The 21,926-nt window shown below is 39.6% G+C and overlaps 1 protein-coding gene across 1 annotated transcript; it reads right to left on the bottom strand.

Annotated features, from left to right (window-relative positions):
• Window positions 1–489: 489 nt before the first annotated feature.
• On the bottom strand, window positions 490–14,257 carry TARS1 (threonyl-tRNA synthetase 1). The gene is made up of 19 exons (XM_033085456.1): window positions 14,204–14,257; window positions 13,888–13,968; window positions 12,860–13,050; window positions 11,712–11,835; window positions 10,496–10,617; window positions 10,153–10,270; window positions 9,248–9,312; window positions 9,089–9,167; window positions 8,391–8,537; window positions 7,440–7,538; window positions 6,575–6,741; window positions 5,934–6,096; window positions 5,708–5,845; window positions 4,965–5,042; window positions 3,142–3,242; window positions 2,927–3,031; window positions 2,207–2,279; window positions 1,355–1,469; window positions 490–723 (listed from the first exon to the last, which is right to left on the bottom strand). The coding sequence occupies exons 1-19, from the start codon at window positions 14,222–14,224 to the stop codon at window positions 575–577; spliced, it is 2,136 nt and encodes a 711-aa protein (XP_032941347.1). The 5' UTR covers window positions 14,225–14,257; the 3' UTR covers window positions 490–574.
• Between the last annotated feature and the right edge of the window lie 7,669 nt (window positions 14,258–21,926).

The raw sequence follows: 21,926 nt of genomic DNA, 5'->3' as shown, positions 1-21,926 counted from the left end.
GTTTCCCTCCAGAGGTCCAGTGGTGATGTGGAGAAATCCGGTTTTCCTCTGGAGTCCAGTGGAGAAAGGGGTTCCCTTAGTGTCCCAAAACCTCTGTTTTTATCTTGGTAAGAAATGTTGGGCTCTTCCCCCTGGCTGGAGCAACTTCCAATGAGATGCAGTAATTTTATCAGTCCCACAGTGGGACTCAATGGCCATTAGCAGAAAATGACTCCCTGGAGGAAGGATGGGGTGTGAAAAGATAAAGAACAATGCCCTACCTGGTTTCAATGGATGGCCCATTAGCAGAATATCTGCCGTTGAGATAAGGATCACTGCCCCCACCCTCAACAGATGGTGATAGAACAGATACCTTTTATCACACTCTGTATTGTAACGTATGGCTTATAATCAGGTGCGGCTTATATATGGACAAAAAACCAAAAAGTTGCTGAAACCCAGAAGTGCGGCTTATATTCAGTGCGGCTTATAATCATGAAATTACTGTACTTTAAATCTGGCTCAGAACAAAAACTCTGGTTAACTAAATTAGGAAAACTACAAATTCTTTATACGCCAGGTAGAGCAGATGGTGTTAAAATTCTTCTTCAGCTTGTCTGGAACGAGAGCATTTCAGCTGCAGCAGCCTCTCCACGGTGTCTGCAATGGTTCTTTCCCCATGCACCTTGTTGTCTCGGGTGCGGATGTTCACTGTTCCACTTGCCTTCTCCTTTTCACCAACAACTAGAAACAATCAAGAGGAAGAGGAATTAACTCTTTTTTCATCATTCTGTCAATTACTTAGAGGGTAGAGTTTCTCTGTCAAAGGTTCCTTCTACTCCTAAAGGATTCCAGATGGTTTTAAGGCCAATGTTAGATCCCTAATTCACACAACAGGACTAATATGCTGCTAAAATCATGTACTTCAGGATGAGTTTCTAATTTTTCCTACATCACTCTCTCTGAAAGAGGCTTCTCTTATGCATGCATTCCTAGTTTAGGAGTGTACCACATCTGAATGCAATGAAAACCTATTTCTTTTGCTGAAGAGCATAAATTATTGGGAGGATAGAAAATCATTTAAAATTTGATTGATAAAGGGAATCTGACAGGAGACTTCATATCTACCCCCACACTGCTGACCAGAATACAGCAAAAAGTATCAATAATGCCTTGGGTCACCCAAGCGATCTCCCTTCAGGGACTGCTATCCAAGCAAGGAATGCCTAGGATGTCAGCACAAGAGGTTCTCTGCAGTGGAGACTCTTAGGAACAAACTGAGCAAAAACACTGGTTACAACTCTCTGCCTTGCTCATAGAACAACCCAACCCTGTAACAAAAGGGTCAGCCAGTACAAGGTAACTAATACATTACCCAGAATAAAGTTATACTGCGCAAGCTGAGCGTTTCTGATCTTCTTGTTCAGTGTGCAGCCAGGATCTACATCAACATCTGCCATAAATCCAGCATCATGGAAGTGCTGCCTGACCTAAGGAAAAAGATACTTAAACTGTCACTACTGGATATTCATGACCATGAACTATTCAAGACTTGTAGATTTAAACCATTTAAGATTATCTGAACCCTAAAACACAGGCACTGTCATGGATTCAGGCTTTGGAGATAAGCCTAGTTCAAGAAATTAAAATACATCAGCTATCACACAACTATACAGACTATAAGTAAGTAAGCAGTGATGTAAATATATGATATTTGGGCTGAGTAGTGATTCGAGTTTGATATTGTAAAAGGCAACAGGATGGTGGAGCTTACTGATTAGAAGAGATTTTTTTTTTTTAATTTGCAGACTATTTTATTATATGTAATGCGGTTGAAAGAGCTACAAGCAAAGGTGTGCTGGATGCTAAATACACAAAGATTCATTTTCATCTTTCTTACTGCTCTTCAAGAGGCACATGACCATAAGGGACTAGAACCTGAAGGGTAAGATATTTTTGAGTGAGAGAAAAACTAAATTTAGGAAAAAAAAAAAGTCTCACGAAGATCAACATTTGTTATTCACATATCCAAAATCTAACTCAAGTTATCTTTAAAAGAACTACAACTTCAGCAGCTAATTGTCACTGTGATATAAAAAAATGACTGAATGTAATATGCAAAGACTTGGAGTAAGTCTCTGAAATTAACAGTATTAATCATTAACAGCTAAGTATTTCAGATAAATACAGTATACTGAAAACAAAGCCCTGAAACCATATACATCACCTTTTGAGCATACTCATCACACGCTGGTCCCACTGGTACCACCATTACTTGCTGTGGGGACAGCCAGAGTGGCCTTCAATAAACAAACAAAACAAATTTATATCACTTTCAGTGTTTTTTCAGTACAAAAAATACTATTTACAGAAAGGAATAAAATCTACACAAGAGACTCTTAAAGCCAGCTGCACAGATTGGTTCAGAGGTGATGAGAGCCCTATATTAATTACAATTATTTCCCCAAAATAACTGAGTGTCTAAAAGGACTGCAGCATGGGGATGAGCACTTGCCGACTGGAAGACTGCTGTTGCGTTTTATGACAGATAAAGCCTAACTGATTGAGCTCATTACTAACTAAGCACAGGGAAACATTTACTTTTGAGTTGTCATAATCAGAGGGGTCACTCCCAGGGCGTATTAACACAGGTAAAATAGATCACTTTACAAGACAGTTCTGCTGCAAAAGCAGTTTGGGATGCTGTGGGCAGACTAGCTGTATTCTGCACCTGCATTGGCAGTATCATGTAGAATTTACCGTATCTTGAATAATTTCATATCTAAGGAAGGTGGTTCAGAAGAAATTGCCCTGTGGTATTCCTAGGCATGTCACCTTAGCAAGCAAGTAGAACAAACAGACCCTCTTGACCCCCCAGTACTAGGGGCTAATTTCCCTCCTACATGAAGAGTTTGCTTGAACTGGAATAATAACTTTTCAAGGTTACCATTTGCCTCCATAGTTCTCAGTTAGAATGGCAATCATTCTCTCCACAGATCCCAAGATCGCCCGGTGAATGATAACTGGTCTCGTCTTGTCATTGCCATCATGGCTGTAAAGAAAAGCTTTTGTAAGGTTTTTTTCCTTGATGCAACCTTATACCTGTAAGTGTCACTAAAGTTACATTACACAGAAATTAAAACCACCAGCCTTTGCTCTTACCTGACAAAGGTGAGGTTAAATCTGACTGGCAACTGGAAGTCAAGCTGAATTGTAGCACATTGGTGGTAGCGGCCAATGGCATCCTTAATCTGAATGTCGATCTGAAGAACAAAAAGACAAACTTTCCCAGTTAAGAGACACGCATTCCCCTCGGAAAGCAAGTTCATTGTTTTGAGATGGAAAGTTTCACTCAATGCAGAGGAATGCTACGTAGTTTTAAACAGTCTAGTTTTACTTCAGCCTTCATTAGCCTTTAAGTGATTTGCAGGTTCTGATGCAAAAGATGTTAGAGCTAAAACAGGGTGAGAGAGAAACATTTAATGTCTCAGACTATATTTTGTGAATTTCAGTCTGGAACTTTCATGGGCCTTTTCAATGAGTGAATACAGTGGAACTAAATGCAGAACTGCATTTAGAGATTACAGATGTGCAGAACATCTTCCCATAAATAAGATTTCTTCAGCCTCATGTGGCAAATTTACACTTCTTTATTATGCAGTATTTGAAGACTTTGTAGCTGGTATTACAAAGTCATGGCACACACAGGACAAGAATCTGTTAGATAGTCCACTTACCAGCAGGAACTCCTATCAATCAGTAACACTTGTTCTGACCTAGGAGTCAAGCCTGTTCTTTCCTTTGTATCTAACACTTAAATCCTGAGTACACTTAAGATACAACTTAGACAGAGGAGACTTAGAGAAAAGAGTGGACTTAGAGTGTCCTGACCTTATTTATGTATTACATTGCTCACTTACTCATCTTTTTACCAGTATATATTAGGCTATATATTGAGGCCTTATTTTAATTTATGTAATAAACAAACAGATCAGTGTTTTAACAATTCAAGACCTAAATGTCTTTCAATTTTTCTTCCAGAATTCAGTTTACCGGAATTCAGCTAGTCAACATAGAGTTTCTAATCAAAATAAATTATTTACAACCTGATTTAATTTCAAATCCAGACTATATAAAGAGTAAGTGTAAAATTAATTAATGTTAACAAAGGTTCCTGTATATTTGCATTCCTTCAATCAAATATGGAAACTACTACTACTACATATTAGCTCCTATAACACATTTTACCTACAAGACACAAACCAAAACTGATTCAACTGGCATACAAATAGAGAAATCAGAACCAGCTTACTACATGAGAATAAATGCAAAAATAAATGCAGTGCAGGCATATTAGCAAAAGATTTAAAAGCCATATCATAATTCTGTGTCCTTACATGCAAAAATTACAATTTCTAAAAAGCCCAACTTAATCTGTCCAAGTTGAGGAGACTTTTCTTAATAAACCCAACAAATCTACGTGATCAGTGCATGGGGATTTTTAAACTACCAAAACCCACCAGTAACTCAATGCAACTTCAAAACTGTGCAGTTAAAGGAATAAAAATTTGTTTAACCAGTAGGTTTACTTTTGATTTTCGCCTGACTTAGGATTCACTTATTGCTGGGAGGATTATTTCCAGTGTAGAATTTGCTCTGCTAAAACAGGTCTTACAGTGCCACCTTGTGTTTATGTCACCCACTAAACCACTCAGCTGTTTAAGCAGCAGACAAATAGTTTCTTCAGGTTAAATTAATTAAATGAGTGTTAAAGCAGTTAAAACTATGTGAAAACCAGAATCACAGAAGATTATCTTTCTCTCAAGTATGCTAGATTTTATGTATCTGGAAAAACAGACAATTTCAGTCAGACAGCATCTTAAAATGGGGTAACAAAAAAAATCCCTTCTTCCTCATTGCAGCCTTCTGCCTTATCCAAACAGAATTAAAAGCCAAATCCAGCTAGGGGTTAGCAACACACCAACCTTAGGTCCATAGAAAGCTCCATCACCGGGGTTTAACTCCCACTTCTCACCAAAGGCATTGAGGCTGCTTTCAAGTTGCTGGAGATAAAGGACACATACACACACTCAGCGTTTCTTCGCACACTACAGTTTCGGGTCAGCCTGCCATTACAAATAGGTGACCCTACCAAATTCTCACTGCTTCTCAGTTACTGTTGAAACGCATTTATTTTCTGACAAAGGAAAGTTTTAGAAGAGCACCAGCTTAAATATATATATATATATCCAAATTTAAAAACACAAAATCAATGCATTCATTTTGGAAGAGGCCAAACAAGCATTAGGAAAGATACAAGAACTTTTTATACTGAATTCAAAGTTTGTAGTTAATGCTGAAATGAAATCTGCCCTGGTACAATGAATATCTACTCCTGCACCATCTTCTCCCCAGCATTGCACCTGCAGCGGCCAACCCCATCCCTTTCAGCCGCACTCTTGGGAGATGGTTTTAAGTCTTATTACAGGGGCTGCAGAAATTGATTCTCTTCCTCCTTTTTAATTATCAATAAAAGACAAGGGCAAAGAGTTAATATGATGCATACATGGAGACTGCTTCTATACTGAAGTAAACATTTTACAGCAGCCAGACTGAACTGAAGGCAAGGTTATATTGCTGATGCTCAGCTCAGCTTCCCAGAAGGCAATTAAGTTCTTACAGAAGATGCAGCCTTACTTCACTGAAAAGAATAAGACTACTGTTTTACCTTTTCAGCTTGATTCCACACTTCAATATCTCCCAGGTACTTTTCAGGACGAGTGGAGAGATTCAATTTAAATGAAAATCCAAAGACATCATACACAGTACGCAAGAATTCCAGACAGCTTTTTATCTCCTCTTCAATCTACACGATAACAGAAATCATGTCACGAACAAGGAAATCTCAGTTAACCTGATTTTACCACCCGGTTTCATTTAGCAGCAGGCCCCACCTGCTCCATAGCACAGAAGATGTGAGCATCGTCCTGCTGGAAACGGCGCACTCGGGTGAGTCCCGTGAGAGCTCCTGACAGCTCGTTGCGATGCAGGACACCAAAATCTGCCAACCGCAATGGCAGCTCACGCCACGACCGCGGCCGATGGTCAAACATAAGGCTGAAGGAAAAGAAGCTCATTGAGAACCAAAATTCTACAAAGAACAGCCAGGGAGAAGCAGCCAGTGATGAAGCACATGCCCATAAGGACATTGGTGCAATCTGGACAGAGCCATCAGTCTTATCTAGATAATCTCCTTTTACAGCTGGTAGGCCTTTCTCTCCTCAGAGAGAGGAGGTAAAACAGCTCCTAAAACCAAGCATTAAAAGCTGAATGCCTGAACTGCCACAAAACTGCCAGTGCCCCAGTAATCATGGGGTCACTCCAATGATGGTAAAATGACATGACATTTCTCAGTGTCTCAAGTGAAGAGAGCATGTAGACAGCAAGACATGTAATTACATCATTCCTGACAGAATGAGTAACTGGAGGTAGCCATCTTTATAATTACACAAGCAAAGGAAGGAGAGTGGGTTTCATTTGGATTTTTTTTTCAATCAGCACAATCCCTGGTAAACAGAATTTGCTATGTATTTACCAGTGTCCTGGACAGTTCATAGGCTTCAGAGCAAAGATTTCTTTCTCCACTTCAAAGGAAAACATATTGTCACTGTAATGCTGCCAGTGCCCTGAAGTCATCCACAGTTTGCTGTTGAAAACATTTGGAGTGACAACCTCCTGAAATCCACGTTTTCGATACTCACTCTAAAATAGGCATAGTACATAAAATAAGTAAAAAAGAAAACGAAGGTAAGTACAGACTTCAATCTGCAGCCATAAAAATATAAAAATGATGCCATACAAAAGTCCCATAACTTAGGAAGGGAAGGGAGAAAGGAAGACAAAACTTCAAGTTGGGCATGCCAGGAAACATCCCTTCCACCACCCATCCTCCAGACAATTTCTCCAGTAGAAAGTCAGCAAGAAGAACAAGTTTCCTTCCTGCAAGCAATGCAGCAGTCTCTCATTACTCAATGACCCTTGATATATTACACTGCAGCTCAAACATACAGTAATAACACAGACTTCAAATATTACAGCAGCAAGATCAGAATTATTCTCCTACATATATTTTTAAAACAAATAGGTCTACAAGACCAAATTAGGTATGTTTATTAAAACAAATCAAAGTGCATCAATGGAACAGCAGTAGTGTGAGCTTAGCTCTACTATTAGATGTTGAAGAATTCCTGTGACAAAGCACCTTTACCACAGCTTTAACTGCAGGTGTAAGGTACTGATAAAATGTAACTTTGCAGAGACTGTGCCATGACCAGTTCAAAGAAACAAGGTTTCTTTAGTTCCATGGCTTACACTAATACCATTAAATGTAGCATGCTGTTATGTATTTTTTTCTAAATTATGCAATTTCTCCTACTAGATTGCCAAAAAATATTACTTACCCGTATAAATTCAATTAATGTGTTATAAATGTAAGCTCCTTTTGGCAAGAAAAAACAGCTACCGGGGCTGAGCTCGTGGAAGAAAAACAGTTCTTGGTCCTGCAGGAAAGCAGGAAAACAATACTCTAAAAACTCAGTATTTCCACCCTACCTTTTTCACTTAACATTCACAAATTAATTACTACTGACTGGACATCACTACCAAGAGTTTCAAAAAGAAAAACGGGGAAAAAAGCAATATCCAATACACCAGATGCATTTTCACTAGTATTTTTATGTCTGTCAGCAATTACAGGGGAAAGAAATTTTTCAGTTTCCTGTTTCACTCATTCACTCATTACTGATGCACCAAAACTTTACACTTAACTCCCAACTGTGCCCCCAGAGTTCCCTCTGCACATTGACAAGTACATGTTTAGTTCTGCTTCTGCAGCTCTCTAATTATCTGCAGATGAACTGAATGTGTGGACTACAGCTGGTTAATGTTGTTACAAACTGCACGCAACCTGAGGTCTGCCTATGGGGAATTCTTCAGTATTCTGTCATTATGTACTAGCAGCAGACATGTTAACCCTGTCCAGAACTATCAGTTATGTGACAGGAGTTTCAATCTGAAAAAACAAACCCAAAAACCAGACAACTAGAAAACACAGCTGTATACTTCAGATTCTGTAATCATGCAGAAGGAAATAACTGCATGACTGAAGCGTTTATATTCTGTTCTGATCAATGTGTGCAATAAGGATGTCATTGTGTTGACAGCATAAAGAAGTTATTTATTTTAGGACTTTGATGCTTGTGAGAAAAGCAGTTGACCTCACAAGCCAACTGAAAATAAAATTTTCACACCTTGGTTGTGGCAGCAAGTATCAGCTGTCTTCAAGATGTTTCAGGTAAGGGGTTATAGCCACACAGTGCTTTTGAAATACATTACTAGAAAAGCTGTCTCACCCGTCCAATTTTTCTGTGATCTCTGCTTTTAGCCTCCTCCTGGAATTTCTCCCACTCCTTCAGCATTTTTGTATCTGGGAATGAAATTCCGTAGATCCTCTGGAGGGATTCCATATCGGCCTTGCCTTCCCAATAGGTAGAAGAATTCTGAAAAAGAAATTAAACATTGAAGAAAGGGAGAAACCTCCATGTTTTACCACTTCTGCCTGCTATGAAAAGGCATGCAATCATTAATAAATCATTACTGTGGAACAACTAAGGCATAAGGAGAATTTTAATGCGAAATTCAAAGCCCTGATTGGGAGAATTCTTAAAATACACTAAGTAAAAATGGTTTCAGGCTTTTGTATTTTTAAAAAGACTATCTGCTTTGTAGCTATCCTATTTCAACTGTTTATTCACAAATAGCTATAATCATCAGCTGAGCAAAAACAATAAACTCCAATTGGCTCAGTTCAGCCTCAAAAAAAGCCTTAAACCAAACTCACACTCCTGTGCTGGAAGTGCAGGCCCTGGACACTAGCTGGCCTTCACATCATTTGAATATTATTCTAGCATACAACCCTTTCACAATCTCTAACACAGAGTTTTTGACCAGGTCACCCCTTTCACAGTACATTCCTGGCTAAGCCCAAAGACAGCAATACGTATGAAGTGTTGCAGTGAAAACATTTGTGTAAGGCAGTTCCAGCACTTACCTTATGAATTTTTATGGTCTTTATCTTGCCAGTATGTCTGACATGAGGGCCTCTGCATAAATCTATCAGGGGACCACATCTAAGAAAATGAAAGCATTTATTTGTATATTTAATCCTAGAACCATAAATCCATTACTATTATGATCCATGCATAATTACCTGTATACTGTAGTAGTTGGGGTAGTGACCTTCTCATTCAGGATGCGACACTTGAATTTATTATACTGAGAAGAAAAGCAGCACACATACTTGTTAATTCCTTGTTAAAGAAAGAGAAGTGACCAACAGTCTAATTATTTGTAAATCTGATGCTATGCATCAGAAAAGGCCTGTAAAGACACAGGAGGAGGACAGACACTAGTGGAGCAAGGTGCCCAGACTGCAGGCTGTGCAATCTGTGTCTTTGGAGGTTTTGAAACCCAACTGGACAAGCCCTGAAAACCTGGTCTGACCTCAGTGTCCCCATGTCTGACCCCATGTCCTGTGCATGAGACTGGACTGGACACTCACAGAGGTACCTTCCAACCTGAATGATGCTATGATTCTCCTGATGCCCCAACAGTGAAAGCTCATTAATATCTACCACAGGAATGCCAAAAAATTATTTCAGCTAGATACTAGAGAGAAAGGGTCAGGTTTTAGTGCTGCTTAGACTTTTAAAGTCCTTATTCTAAAAATGTTCTATGAAGTTTCCTGAATGCAGCAGCAGTCACAGTATCACCACAGACATGGTAACATAACTGCATACATAGTATGCAGCAAATTTACATTTCTGGGAAGTAAATAAAGAATGTGGCTTCACAGAATTTAGCTGGATCAATCCAGGGAAGAATGAGAATTCTCACAGCTTTAGAAAATCAGAATGCCTGTTTTCAAGAACCTAAAAATTACTTCCTTTTTATTTTTTTTTTGTTACATATCACAAATGAGTTTCTAAGAATATATCTCATTAAAAAGTTAATTTGATATACTGTCTTCTACCACTACTAAAACATGTCCTGAAGTTATAAATACTTAAAAGACTAACTGCATGAGGTTAGAAACAACCCATTATAATAGCCCACCTTAAACATTTCAAGCAGTGTTTCCTTCTTAACTTCCAGTCTTTCAAAGGCTTGTTTTTCCTTCATTATCTTTTTGCATAATGTTTCCAAAGCAGAGAAGTCATTACTTGATACACCCCTAAAATAAAATACATACAGAGAAGTGAGCAATTTTTGCTTTCATCAGCAATTTGTGATCCAGGTGCAGTCAATCCACCAATCAGTGGCTGGGACGTCCAGCAAAGATCCAAAGCCATCTGCAGCAGTACATGTGACTTTGTTCCAGGAACAAGCACACAGCAGAAATTCTGCTGTGACTGCCACCCACCCCCAGCTCCTAAAAAAAGAACCATACAAAACCTACCCTTCCTCAAGAAACATGTCATAATAAAATCCATTTTCTATCGGTGGGCCATAGCACAAACAGCCACCATAGATTCGTTCCATAGCTTCACCCATTATGTGCGCACTTGAGTGCCAGTACACCTAACAGAAGGAAAAAAAGGAAGGGATCAGTATGAATACACACAATGCATTTCCATATTCCCAATTATTTTATTTAAAACCTTTCCTGAAATGCTTGCTTTCAAGGATACTTGAGGCACATTCCACATTAGAGTTTGCAAAACAGAAGTGACCTGCCCAGCAGCCCTCTCATCCTCAGCATCAATGTTTCCAAAAGGCAGCATTTCCACTAGAAAACTGTGGAAATGGAAAACTTGCATTATGGTAGCAAATAATTCTTACCTTCAGCTATTGCTGACATTATGCAATAAATGTCAAGAAGACAAGAAACTAATTCAGAAACCTTTTTTTAATATACTTTAATAAATCAGATCTGCATAGAGACCAAAATATATGCTTTCAACATAAGGCTGCAGTTCTAATCCATCCAATCTTATGCCTGGGAAATACTGCACATTCCATCTTGTAGAACTCCTGAGGTTCTGACATTCTGACAAAACCAAATCTCTTAAGAGTTAGCCTGCCTTGGTTAGCACGAATTGAAATCAGAAACTGGGAGCTGTCAATGAGCCAGGTGAAAACCCTAGGCTTGAATGTGGGACTTCTGCAATGAGTTTGACTGACAGCTTCTCGTACCAACTGATTTTTTTGTAAAGAACCTGTTCACAAATTTACTGGCTGTACATGTTTATCTGATTGAGTAGCCAAAATAAAAAAGTAGATACTTTTACATACACAAAGAAAAAGAGCACTGTACTCAACACTTTTGTGATTCTACATATGAAGTATTTTTGTACCCAGTTTTGGTCCCAAAATCAGTGCTGAAGATGTCAGTTCAAAAGACCTAGTTTACATTAACATGAAGGCTGAAAATACAAATATTTAACAAGAACTACAAGTAACTGCAAGTAGACTTGGCTACACGTACACAGCAGAAGGTACATTATCTGTAGTACCACAACACCTCCAGTAAGGAATTATGAGCAAATGGAGATGTACCTAAACCACAAACCTCTTCTCTTCACCTTCTGAACACAGTAAATATATAAATAACTGCAAGAGACTGAGTTAAATGTAAACCTGAAACAAAAAATGTTTTGGTAAAAGACACTCACTGCTTGAGCCTCTTCATCTTCAAACTTAAGCAGCTCCAAGGAACAATCCTCCTCCAAAGGACGGTCTAGATCCCAAACCACCTTGTTCACTTTGGCAATAACCGTGTTGTCAGCTAATCCCTGACTGCAGAACAAACACAGAAGTATAATGATAAGAAATTATATTGTATTTTTAAATTGGCAAGCAGTTGTTCTCCAAATTTGCCCTCCAATTTGATTAAGACTTTAGGAGTGCTCAGAGTGGATATAATGTCATAAATAAACTCCAAATAAATGATCAGTTTAGCCAGTCCTGAACATTCATGAAAAATCCTACTCATATTTTAGGGATATGGGAAGGAAACTGTGCTATACTTAACCTTCACACACATTTGACTTAGAGGCAGCATCCTCCAAGTACAAACCTTGTAGGACTTTGCAATCCTACTGCAATATAAAAGAGAACCACTCTCTTAAAGGTTATCAAATACCATTTTTGACATAGTAGCTTTACTGTTTGTATCCACTAGGCAAAATACTCTTTTCATGATCCCAAATCACAGAAGCAAAGAAGATTCCAACAACATGGCACCTTATTAGGGACAAGGAAAAAAAATTACACATTTCACCTTCAGGAATCACCAGTCTTTGCAATTTTAACTGTCACGGTGTTAACTGTGTATCATTCAAAAATACTCCACAGCAGGGGTATGAGTATGTGCAACACTCTTTTAATAGATATTTCCCATGCAAACATGCAAATAAAAATGAAGAATACTCCAATTGTTAAATTTCTCTGTAAGCAATTGAAACATCACCCAGCAGTTATCTTCCTCAGGTCACTGCTAACTGGTTTGCAGTGCTAACATTCCTTCTGGTAACTGATCAACAAATCAGTTCTTAATGCAACAGTGGTACTGGAAAAACATGCTATTAAAATGTGTCTAAAATACTTCACTTTTATTCTTATTTAATTTTAGAAACTGTATCTTTATAAGTCAAAAGAAAATTGCACTCCAAAACCAAAACCCTACATGTTACCTTCAGTTTATTGCATACAAGATGCTCTGAGAAGACTTCAGATAAATCACAAAAAAATTACACATTACCTATCCCCTTAAACTCATTGTCTGAAAATGATTGTGCAGCATCACAGAATAGAAACATACCTAATTCCACAAGCGATTTGATAAGGAGTAGTCTTCCAAGATTCAGCATCAACCTGCTTGCCATCAGGTAACGTAACTTTAATGGGTTTACTGTCATTTGCAGCTCTTTCTGCAAGGAGTGCATCATGTTCAGCCTTGAGTTTATTGTACATCTCTAAACGCTCATTGATAAATGCAGGCCAGGGATTCAGCTGTATATAATAAAGACAAAGGAAAATGATTAATCTGATTATTAATCTGACGGCACATCACGTCAAGAATGGCAACACAACGGATACACTTTCCATAAGCAGCTATGTGATGATATCTATATATGTGCTGAACGTAACCAATAATCACTGCTATTTCAGATTATGTAGTATTAATTATGTCATGATACTACAAGGCTTCAGCTTAATGAAATCAGCACCACTGTACACCTGTTCAATAAACCACATAAGCTGCCAAACAACTACACCATCTAATAAACTACACAAGGAAAAAAGCCAACTAGGAAAGACTATAAGTTCAACAGACAACAACATTTTTCTTATTAGGTTAAAAAACGGAGGGAACATTCTCGTCTGAGCCACCCAGAGAGGAAATGACTGCAGTTTAAACACGTGTAATTACGTCAGGACTATCCGCCTGGGCACAGCCAACGTTGCACAGCCATGCACTCGGCTCAGCACCGCTGCTGAGCAGCAGCTGGCCCTCCGAGGAGTCACAGGGATCTGTGCTTATTCACCAGGAAGACGAAAAGGACGAGAGCACCTTAAGCAGGCCTTTTTCACCTCGAAGACCTGCTGCCTGCTTCCCGCTGCAAACAGGCACAGGGAAAAGCACAGCCTAGCCCAGCTATGGGAATCTGACCTCTTCTCCTATAACACCAATGCAACTTAATGTAAAAAGCATAACGGCACTCCAAGGCACAGTGTCGGAGGTGTAATTATGACATCCGATAAAATACTTCAGAAGGACAAACTAGCAAGGCCAGCAGCGCACAGGGCAGCAGCGAGATCTCCGCATCCTCCCACCCCGCTGCTCACCTCCGACCGCCCTCCATCGCCAGCGCCTTCCTTCATCTTCTTTTTCCCGCAGTCTACTTTCTTCTCTTCCCTAGCGTCCACCTGCGGAGGGTGAGCACGGTTTAGTCATGCCCCGGCAGTCCTTCACCTAGGGCGCTTTAACTCCCCCCTGCCCCACACACCACGGGAAAAACCGGACCGCCTCGTCCCGCAAAGCCTGCCCGCCCCCAGCTCCCTGCTCCTTTTCCTCGGGACACATCCCGCCGCCCCCCGGAGGTGGGGAACCCCTCGGGCAGAGGCCCAGCCGGCCCGGGCAGCCCGCGGTGCCGGGGCCCACCTGGCCGTCTGCGCCCGCCATGGCCGCGCGGAGCCGCCCGGGAAGGGGCGGGCGGGCCCGGCGCAGGCGCCGCCCGGGCCGCGGCTGATGCAACCGGGCCCAGCCCGAGCGGGGACAACACAGCCGAGCGGGGCCGGCCGGGGTGGTGCGAGAGAGGGCGGCCCGGGACGGGATGGACGTGGCCCAGGCTGTGTCGCGGCCCGGCGCTCTCAAGACCGCGCTCTGCTCGCTGTCGCGGGAAGAATCACAGAATCAATTAACTTGGAAAAGATTGCCGAGATCAACGAGTCTGACCTATGACCGACCGCCGCCTTGTCCGCAGACCACGGCGCTATGTCCAGACTTTGCGTGAACACCTCCAGGGACGGTGACTCCACCACCGCCTGGACAGCCTGTTCTAGTACCGAATCGCCCTCTCTGTGGAGAAATTCCTGTTAATGTCCGGCCTAAACCTCCCATGGCACAGCTGAAGACTGGCCTCTTGCTATCAGTTGTTGTCTGGGAGAAGAGGCGGATTCCCATCTGGCTACACTCTCCTTTCAGGGAGATACAGAGAATAATAAAGCCCCCCCGAGCCTCCGTTTCTCCGAGCACCCCGAGCTCCCTCAGCTGCTCCTCATCAGATCGTGCTCCAGAGCCTTTCCCAGCTCCGCTGCCCTTCTCTGGGACTCGCTCCAGAACCCAGGGATACCTGGCTACCATTCCCCCCGGCACAGATGTTCAGTCAAGGATGGATCAGTGAATGGGAGTACTGTTTACAAAAGAGACTAAAACAGAATAAACTGATTGACCACAGTCTGATTTCCCTGGGGAGGTGGGGGAAAAAAAAATGTAGAAAAGATTTTGAGGTGGTTGTGTGAGACTTAAACCACAGGAGCACCTGCAGTTGTCCCAAGGGACAGTGGCTCAGAAGCTACAGACACCACTAAGGACGGGATGTGATATTCAGACATGGCTTTTACTCTGCAACTATCTTTCCCTCCTTTCCTGCTGTTTTTCTCAGCTGCTAATACATTTCATTTAGGAAGGTTACTATCTTGCAGCACAATCTCGTGGTGGCTGTGGACTCTTGGAGTGGCCAGTCCCAAGGCCTTATGTGTGTTTGGAACATTAGGCATTCTAGTATACCAGTGAACCCACCCAGTGGCCCAGTTTAAGCAAAATTCTCATTACCAGATTTCATGTTTTCAAGAAATCGTGGCATAGCATCCTTTCTTTGAGGAGAGTAAATCACGGGTCACATCTTGCCTTGGACTTCTGCTGCCTGCAGAGCACTCAGCCACCTCTGCCTCTTGGGATAGCTGCCTTCTCTTCATCTGCTGCTGTGAGTGTCTAAAATGTGCTCAGATGGATGTCAGGGCACCTCAGGCTCCATGGACTTAAGTGCTACGAGCTAAAGGTTCACGGAAGAAAAGGACGTTTTATACAGCTTTCAAACACTGGTTATGTGTGGTGAAGGAAGGAAAGTCAAGAGAATGCCACTGGGCTATTTGACCACAAATGTAAAAATAATGCAAATATTTTAACTTATTTGTTAAAATGTGAAAATGAGAAAGTATAGTCAATAAGAACTTGAAGACAGAATCAGGCCTAGATCTGCATAGTTCATTTGGTGTCTGAAAGTAAAATATGAACAACATAAATATTGGCAAAAACATTTATTAAACAGCTGTATTTAATAATGTATGTATAATCTTTTGTAGAAATACAATAATTTAGTAATACAAAGGATATTTGTTTTATAATACTAATCTTTATATTTGCAAATCTCCTAAAATCTTTTTTAGGTGGACAAATCACAAGTGGCTAAGAGACAGAACATTGCAAAACATACAGATAAATTATGTATGGCCAAAATGAGCAAAAACATATATTGATGCTGTTCAAGAGAAAAAAAATCAATTAAGTATTTCAAAAGCAATTGGGAAAATGTAGAACTGTCTCTTGTGCCAGAAGATGGCAGCAGAGAAACACGGTGACCTGCTGAGACACAAATTCCACTCAGCTGTTGGCTTTATGAAGTAGTTTTAGGGTAAAAAAAGGCACAAAATTAAATTAATGTTTTACTGACTTCGCTCTTAAGCAATGTAATTAATGGCGTGCACCTAAATTCAGCCCTATTTCAGTGTGCTTTAATGATTATCAGCAATGAATAGATGTTTCTGGTTCTTGAGACGTTTGTTGGGAAAAATGTGGTCAGAAATTTTTAGTGGAATTGCAGGCTTATAATTAATTATATAATACTTGGCTTATGTTTCATTTAGGAAAACTGAAGATCAAAATTAAATCAAAATGAAAATAAAAATTTAGAGCAATGAATGTAACACATTTACACCATTTACTTCCACCAGCTGCTCAAGGGAAAACATTTGACTTGTAATAGAGCACTAGGCTTTTTGTAAAACGTCTGTTTTGTTTACACTTGTGTGCACTAAATCAACTTCTTAGAAGTTGTATAACAACTCAGTATAACAGTCTTAGAAATGTATGTTCAGAAATTGAAAAATGTGTGAAGATAAATAAAAAAATAAATTTGACATTAAATTTAAATATTGGGAAAATAACTGAAGCCCTGATTCAAACTGGTACATTCTAGGGAAATGAAATCTAAGCCTTGACTTTTGATATTACTTCAGCTTCTGGTGACTTACTACTGAAATCCTTATCTGTTTAGGAGGACAAGGAAAATAACTGATACTTCATGCAAAAAAAAAAAAAAAAGGAGACAATTTTGGTTAGGTTCTATATCCATGATGGCTTTGTGTACAGCCACTATGGTATGTAGTCTGGTAATCTTCATGCACCAAGAGGTTTGCCCAAATACTGGGCTTGTTTCTGCTTTTTCCTAGGGAGATACACTCTTGTGCACACTAGGGAGAAAATCCTCACTAACAGCAGAAATTCCAGACTTTCTGTGAACTGGAAACACACTTCACAGACACAGCCTTATGCCACCTCTGTCCCCCAGATGCAGGCCCTCCCCACTTTGTCCTCTTACCCACTTCACACCTGCAGCAGTGCAGATAATACATTGAAATTACTCAGGATCAGTTTGTTCTGTAGGGCCAGGCAGTTTTTTTGAGTAAAACACAGTAAGGGTGGATTTGGTAAAACGTAGGAGACAACCAGTTTCATTGCTCATAGTTACAGGTGCTGAGATCAGAGGTTACAAATTTCAGGTGAAACTTCAAACCAGGGTTCACTCCTTGACATCAGATAAGCATCAGACTTCTACTGGAATCCTTGGGCCTTTTAAAGGAGGAAGATGCTGGGTGATTGATCTTCCCTCCTTCCCTAGCTTTTTCTCCCTCAAATAAAACCAGATTTGCCTTTCTGCTTCTTCATAACAAACATACCAATTATAACTCATGTCTTGTTTCCCCTGCATCTCAATTTTATCCCTAGTTCACTTGGTTAAATGTTTTAGCATTTAGGTGTGCCAACAATATTTTGTGTCTCATTATAAAAAGTAGTAGGTGTGCATGCATTCAAACAAACTCAGTTTTTTCCTATGTTCTTTTCGTAGAGCTCAGGCATGTAATTTTGGAGAGTGCATTGTTAGTCCATTGATGTATCTAGGATTAAGATACTTTTCCAAACTCCTACTTTTGGGATAAACTGCCCCTGCTTCACAGTATAATAACAGATTCCTCCTTTTCTATGATTCTGTTTTCTAGTAAGATTTGCACTTAAAACTATTGTTGCTTTTCATTTAAAGCTTGTATTTTGGATACTGGTCTCAGAAAAACATGTGCTGTCTACAGTTGTGACTCCCACTCTGGTCTCTACTTTCAGTCTCGTGACTGGGCTGTGAGATGTGGATCCCAAATTTCTGCCTTCCATTTCCTGTGTGTAGGTTAAGATCAAACAGTGAGGCACCGGTCATTTTACAAGGAAAATAAAATGTTAGCTATTTTGTGTACTGAGGAGGAGGGGTGACAAACTAAGAAAAAAATTTAATCACATGTGTCCTTAATCACATTGACTGTCTTTAAACACTATGTTAAAATCACATTGATACAAACTGGACACATTTTTTCCCGAATTTCTGGATCTTGGATGCATCCTTTGTTTTTGTAACTAAATTAAAACTAGTTTTTACTTTAACTGAGTATCACCAAGTTATTGTGCTACACAAAACTTTTTTTGCTTATATGTGGAATTTTACAGAATATAAGCTACTTTGTTGTTAACCTTTTGTTCCTAACAACAACAACAACAAAAATTACTATGGTTCATTTAATGTGTGTTTCAGAATTCAAAGTCTGAGAATGTGGGTTTTGACAGATATGTTTGTAATACTGGAATTCTCTTTTTTTCTTATAGATATCACTGATATTTTTTTTCCTCAGAATAACATTTTCTGTAATGGCAGATCATGGATATATTTATGTAATACCTATACAATTAGAAGATAAATTTTATAATTTCTAAAATTTAAGAAATAATTAGCACCAAAAAAAATCTAAATTAAATTTTAAAAGCCTTGTCATAAAACCTTCCTGATACTCTTACCAGAAAATACACTGATTTTTGCATTACTGAGAATGAAGTGTTCCTCCATCTTTTTGGTGGGCCAAGTCCTCTATGCCATGGCATGACATGGTACATGGAGGAATTTTTTTACATAATGCAATTAGAAGCAGGAAATACTTTTTCCAGTAACATCCCAGGTACGGTCATAACCTTTGATTTTCCAGATTCGATTTCTTATTCCAGGCATACTCCACAGCACTGGAAATTATCTCCAGATACCAAGGGATAAAAAATGCTTGCATTATCTTCTGCTAATGCTCCATCTGACAATTTTGGGAGGACATTGAAGACAACACATGGAAGTCAGATATTGCATTCTAGGATTTTGTTCTCTTTGACCATATTTTTCATCGCAGTAATGACCTAATTTCACACATTTCCAGTGAAACTTATTTTATTTAAAAAGTCTGTTCTTGGTTTCTCTTTTTAGCTATGACTCAAATGTTCTGGTGATGTTCTCATTAACATCCCTTTTTAGTGATGTTTCGTGGACACAGTCCAGCAACATTGCTTCAAATAAAGGAACACATGAAAACTTATGAAAAGAGGTGCAGCATAACTGTGAATTTTGTCAGACCTCTTGTGACAAGTTATATAAAAGTTTTTTTCTTTGTGTCCTTTTCACTTGGAAGTATTTGGAATATTACTAAAAATAATACTAAACTGGTAAATTATTTCAAGGTTTTATAACTACAGGGACAGAAAACGCCTTAATTAGCAGTACCTGCCGCAAGGTGGTTTCCTGGGGGACTCCACTGTTAGGTGCTGCTCAGAGGAAAAATATTCCAAGGGGACATACAAAGTTTAATTCAGTTTACCTAGAAGAATGGGATGGGATGTCTTGGCAGTAGCATGGAACAGAAAAACCAACTCATCACTATCTTTGAAACATCTGCTCCGTATGCAGACACGCACAACATGTCTTTTTGGTCTTTTCTTTCCTAGACTAAGCAGACTTAATATTTTAATCTGTCTCAGGAAACATGCTTCCCAACTCTGGTTCTTAGCTTCTCTACTCTCCAGTCTGTGATTTTCTCAAAACAATGATGCTTGAAACAAGCACAGTGCTCCTGTAGAGCAGAGAGGACTGTTGCTCAGACCTGACAGAGCACTTAGCTGGCAGACCAGCACAGTATCACTCACTTGCCTTCAGCTGATGGCTGGTTCAGATGAGCAATTTCATTCCATACTGTGCCCTTCTTTTTCTGTACACTTCCCTGAACAGAAAAACACTGGGCAGTAGCAAATTGTTTCTTTGATTTCAAACTATCTCTCCAGTTCATTGGTCATTGGTCATAGATTTTTGACTTGTACTCTTTCCTGCCTCATTGACAGCTAATGACTTTTTCGGCAAGAACCAAACACAGAGTAGAACCAAAATCAGGGTAGAACCAGCTTGAAATAGCCTTCTAGTTGAATACAGTTTCATTTAATCGTGAAAGTGTTCAGTAATGAATACAGCCTATATTAATACAGAGCTTGTTTCAATAAATGGATTATTATCACAACTAGCTGCACTTTTCATTGCTCTCCATTAGTTTGGCGTGATTCTGGCTCTGTTCATGTGATTCTCCCTTACAAGGAAAGCACTGCATCATTCATTGTACACAGACCCTGCTGCTACATAAAGCTCTCATTTCACAGTCATCATCAAGAGGCTTAATCACCCCTTTAAACGGCTTAATATTGACACGAAGGGTTAACCATAAGAGAATGAAATGTAGTAAAATGCACATATTTTCTGCATTTATTTGTGTATTTTAATATCTAGACCACCTGAGCCCAATATGCCATCTTGGGTACAGCTGCCTTAGGATAAGAAGTTTTTTATTGTAGCTCACCTGGAGCTGTTTTCTCCACCAGAGATCGCCCCCTCCAGCCTCTTGGCATTCCTTCACAAGGACCAGCTCCCTAGCCCAGTTTAAGTGACCTAGTTTAGCTGAAACACCTTTTACTCTCAAATCAGGCTGACAGAATGAGGGTAAATAGCAATTATGCGCGCACTTGTCCTGACATATCTGGAAGGGCAGTAAAGTCTGAAAGGAGAACCTAGTCAGAAAGTCCTATCTTTCATACCAGCTACTGCCAAAATGGGCATGACCTGAAGGTGGTTTTTTTTACCTTTCTTTTTTTTTTTACTCATGGCACTCCTATTGATTTTGGTAGTTGTACACAATAACCCAATAGCCTGCTTCAGCTACAAATTACATTGGGGTCTTGCTCTTCTCTGTCCTATGTTGGACCAGCTCCCAACTGCCTTTGAGGAAATTAAATTGGCCAAACACATCTACCTGAAAAGATCTGTCTGGCGTTAAAAGAAGAGCAGTATAACAATTGAGGTTGAAGACAAAAAGAATTAAACCCCATTATTTTCTGTCTTCTTTAATGTGAAAACTGTTGGGAAAATTTAAGAGGAAAAAAGAATTGCTTACTTCTTCAGAAAAATGTCTAATTCCTGCTAACATTTCCACCATTGTGTATGTTTGCTCTTTCTGTCTGCTTTGGCAGCAAATGATATGAAGAAGAATTTTTTTTTTTTTTTACAAATGTAAGGGATGGTTATGTCCTTTTGACCTTAGTTTACAAGTGTATATACAGGAGAATGAGTTACATATTTTCAAGCAGGTTTTTTGTCTGTGTGTATCTATGAAAAAAGCACTTATGATGTCAGCAAGAGCAAAATATAAAACTAATGGAAAGAACAAGCAGGCTCTTAAGAAATACATGATAAACTGCAAATAAAGAATAGATCAGTTTGCAGAAGTCTCTGTTACCAGTCTATAAATAGAGGCCACACTCCCAAAAGGCCTTTCTGTCTTTGCACAGAGAATGAGAACACCTTCATTTCCTCCTGCTCTGTTTCTGGCAGAAGTGATCACTGCTGGGTTCCTGCTTTTAGCAGGAACTAGAACTGTTCCCTTTATTTTTTCGAGCCCTTATCTATCTTGGTCTAATTCAATTATATTAACTGATGTGTGAAATAGCCAGTTTGCCATTAATTGTAAGATCTCCTTTTTTGATTTGCTTTGTTGTATCTCTTTATTGACTATTGGCAGCCCACTCTGATCTGTACTTTGTCTTCCTCCATCCACTCATCTGTTCCTGGAGCTTTTGTCCTCACTCACTAATCTTATTTGTTCCCATTCCTGTGATGTGATGACAGATGACAACTTTGTATTCCACCAAG

The sequence above is a fragment of the Catharus ustulatus genome, chromosome Z (assembly GCF_009819885.2).
Source record: "Catharus ustulatus isolate bCatUst1 chromosome Z, bCatUst1.pri.v2, whole genome shotgun sequence".
Classification (NCBI taxonomy): Eukaryota; Metazoa; Chordata; class Aves; order Passeriformes; family Turdidae; genus Catharus; species Catharus ustulatus.
Note: the sequence above shows the minus strand (reverse complement) of the source record. Positions and strands in the feature narration are given on the sequence as shown.

Bases quoted from the DNA above. Each gene is read 5' to 3' on its own strand.
- TARS1 (XM_033085456.1), bottom strand. From the start codon at position 14,224: ATGGCGGGCGCAGACGGCCAG. The intron at 13,969-14,203 runs GTGGGCCCCGGC...CACCCTCCGCAG, and splicing joins TGGCGGGCGCAGACGGCCAG to GTGGACGCTAGGGAAGAGAA. The intron at 3,243-4,964 runs GTTGGTGTGTTG...TTTGTTCTTCAG, and splicing joins GAGCTTTCTATGGACCTAAG to ATCGACATTCAGATTAAGGA.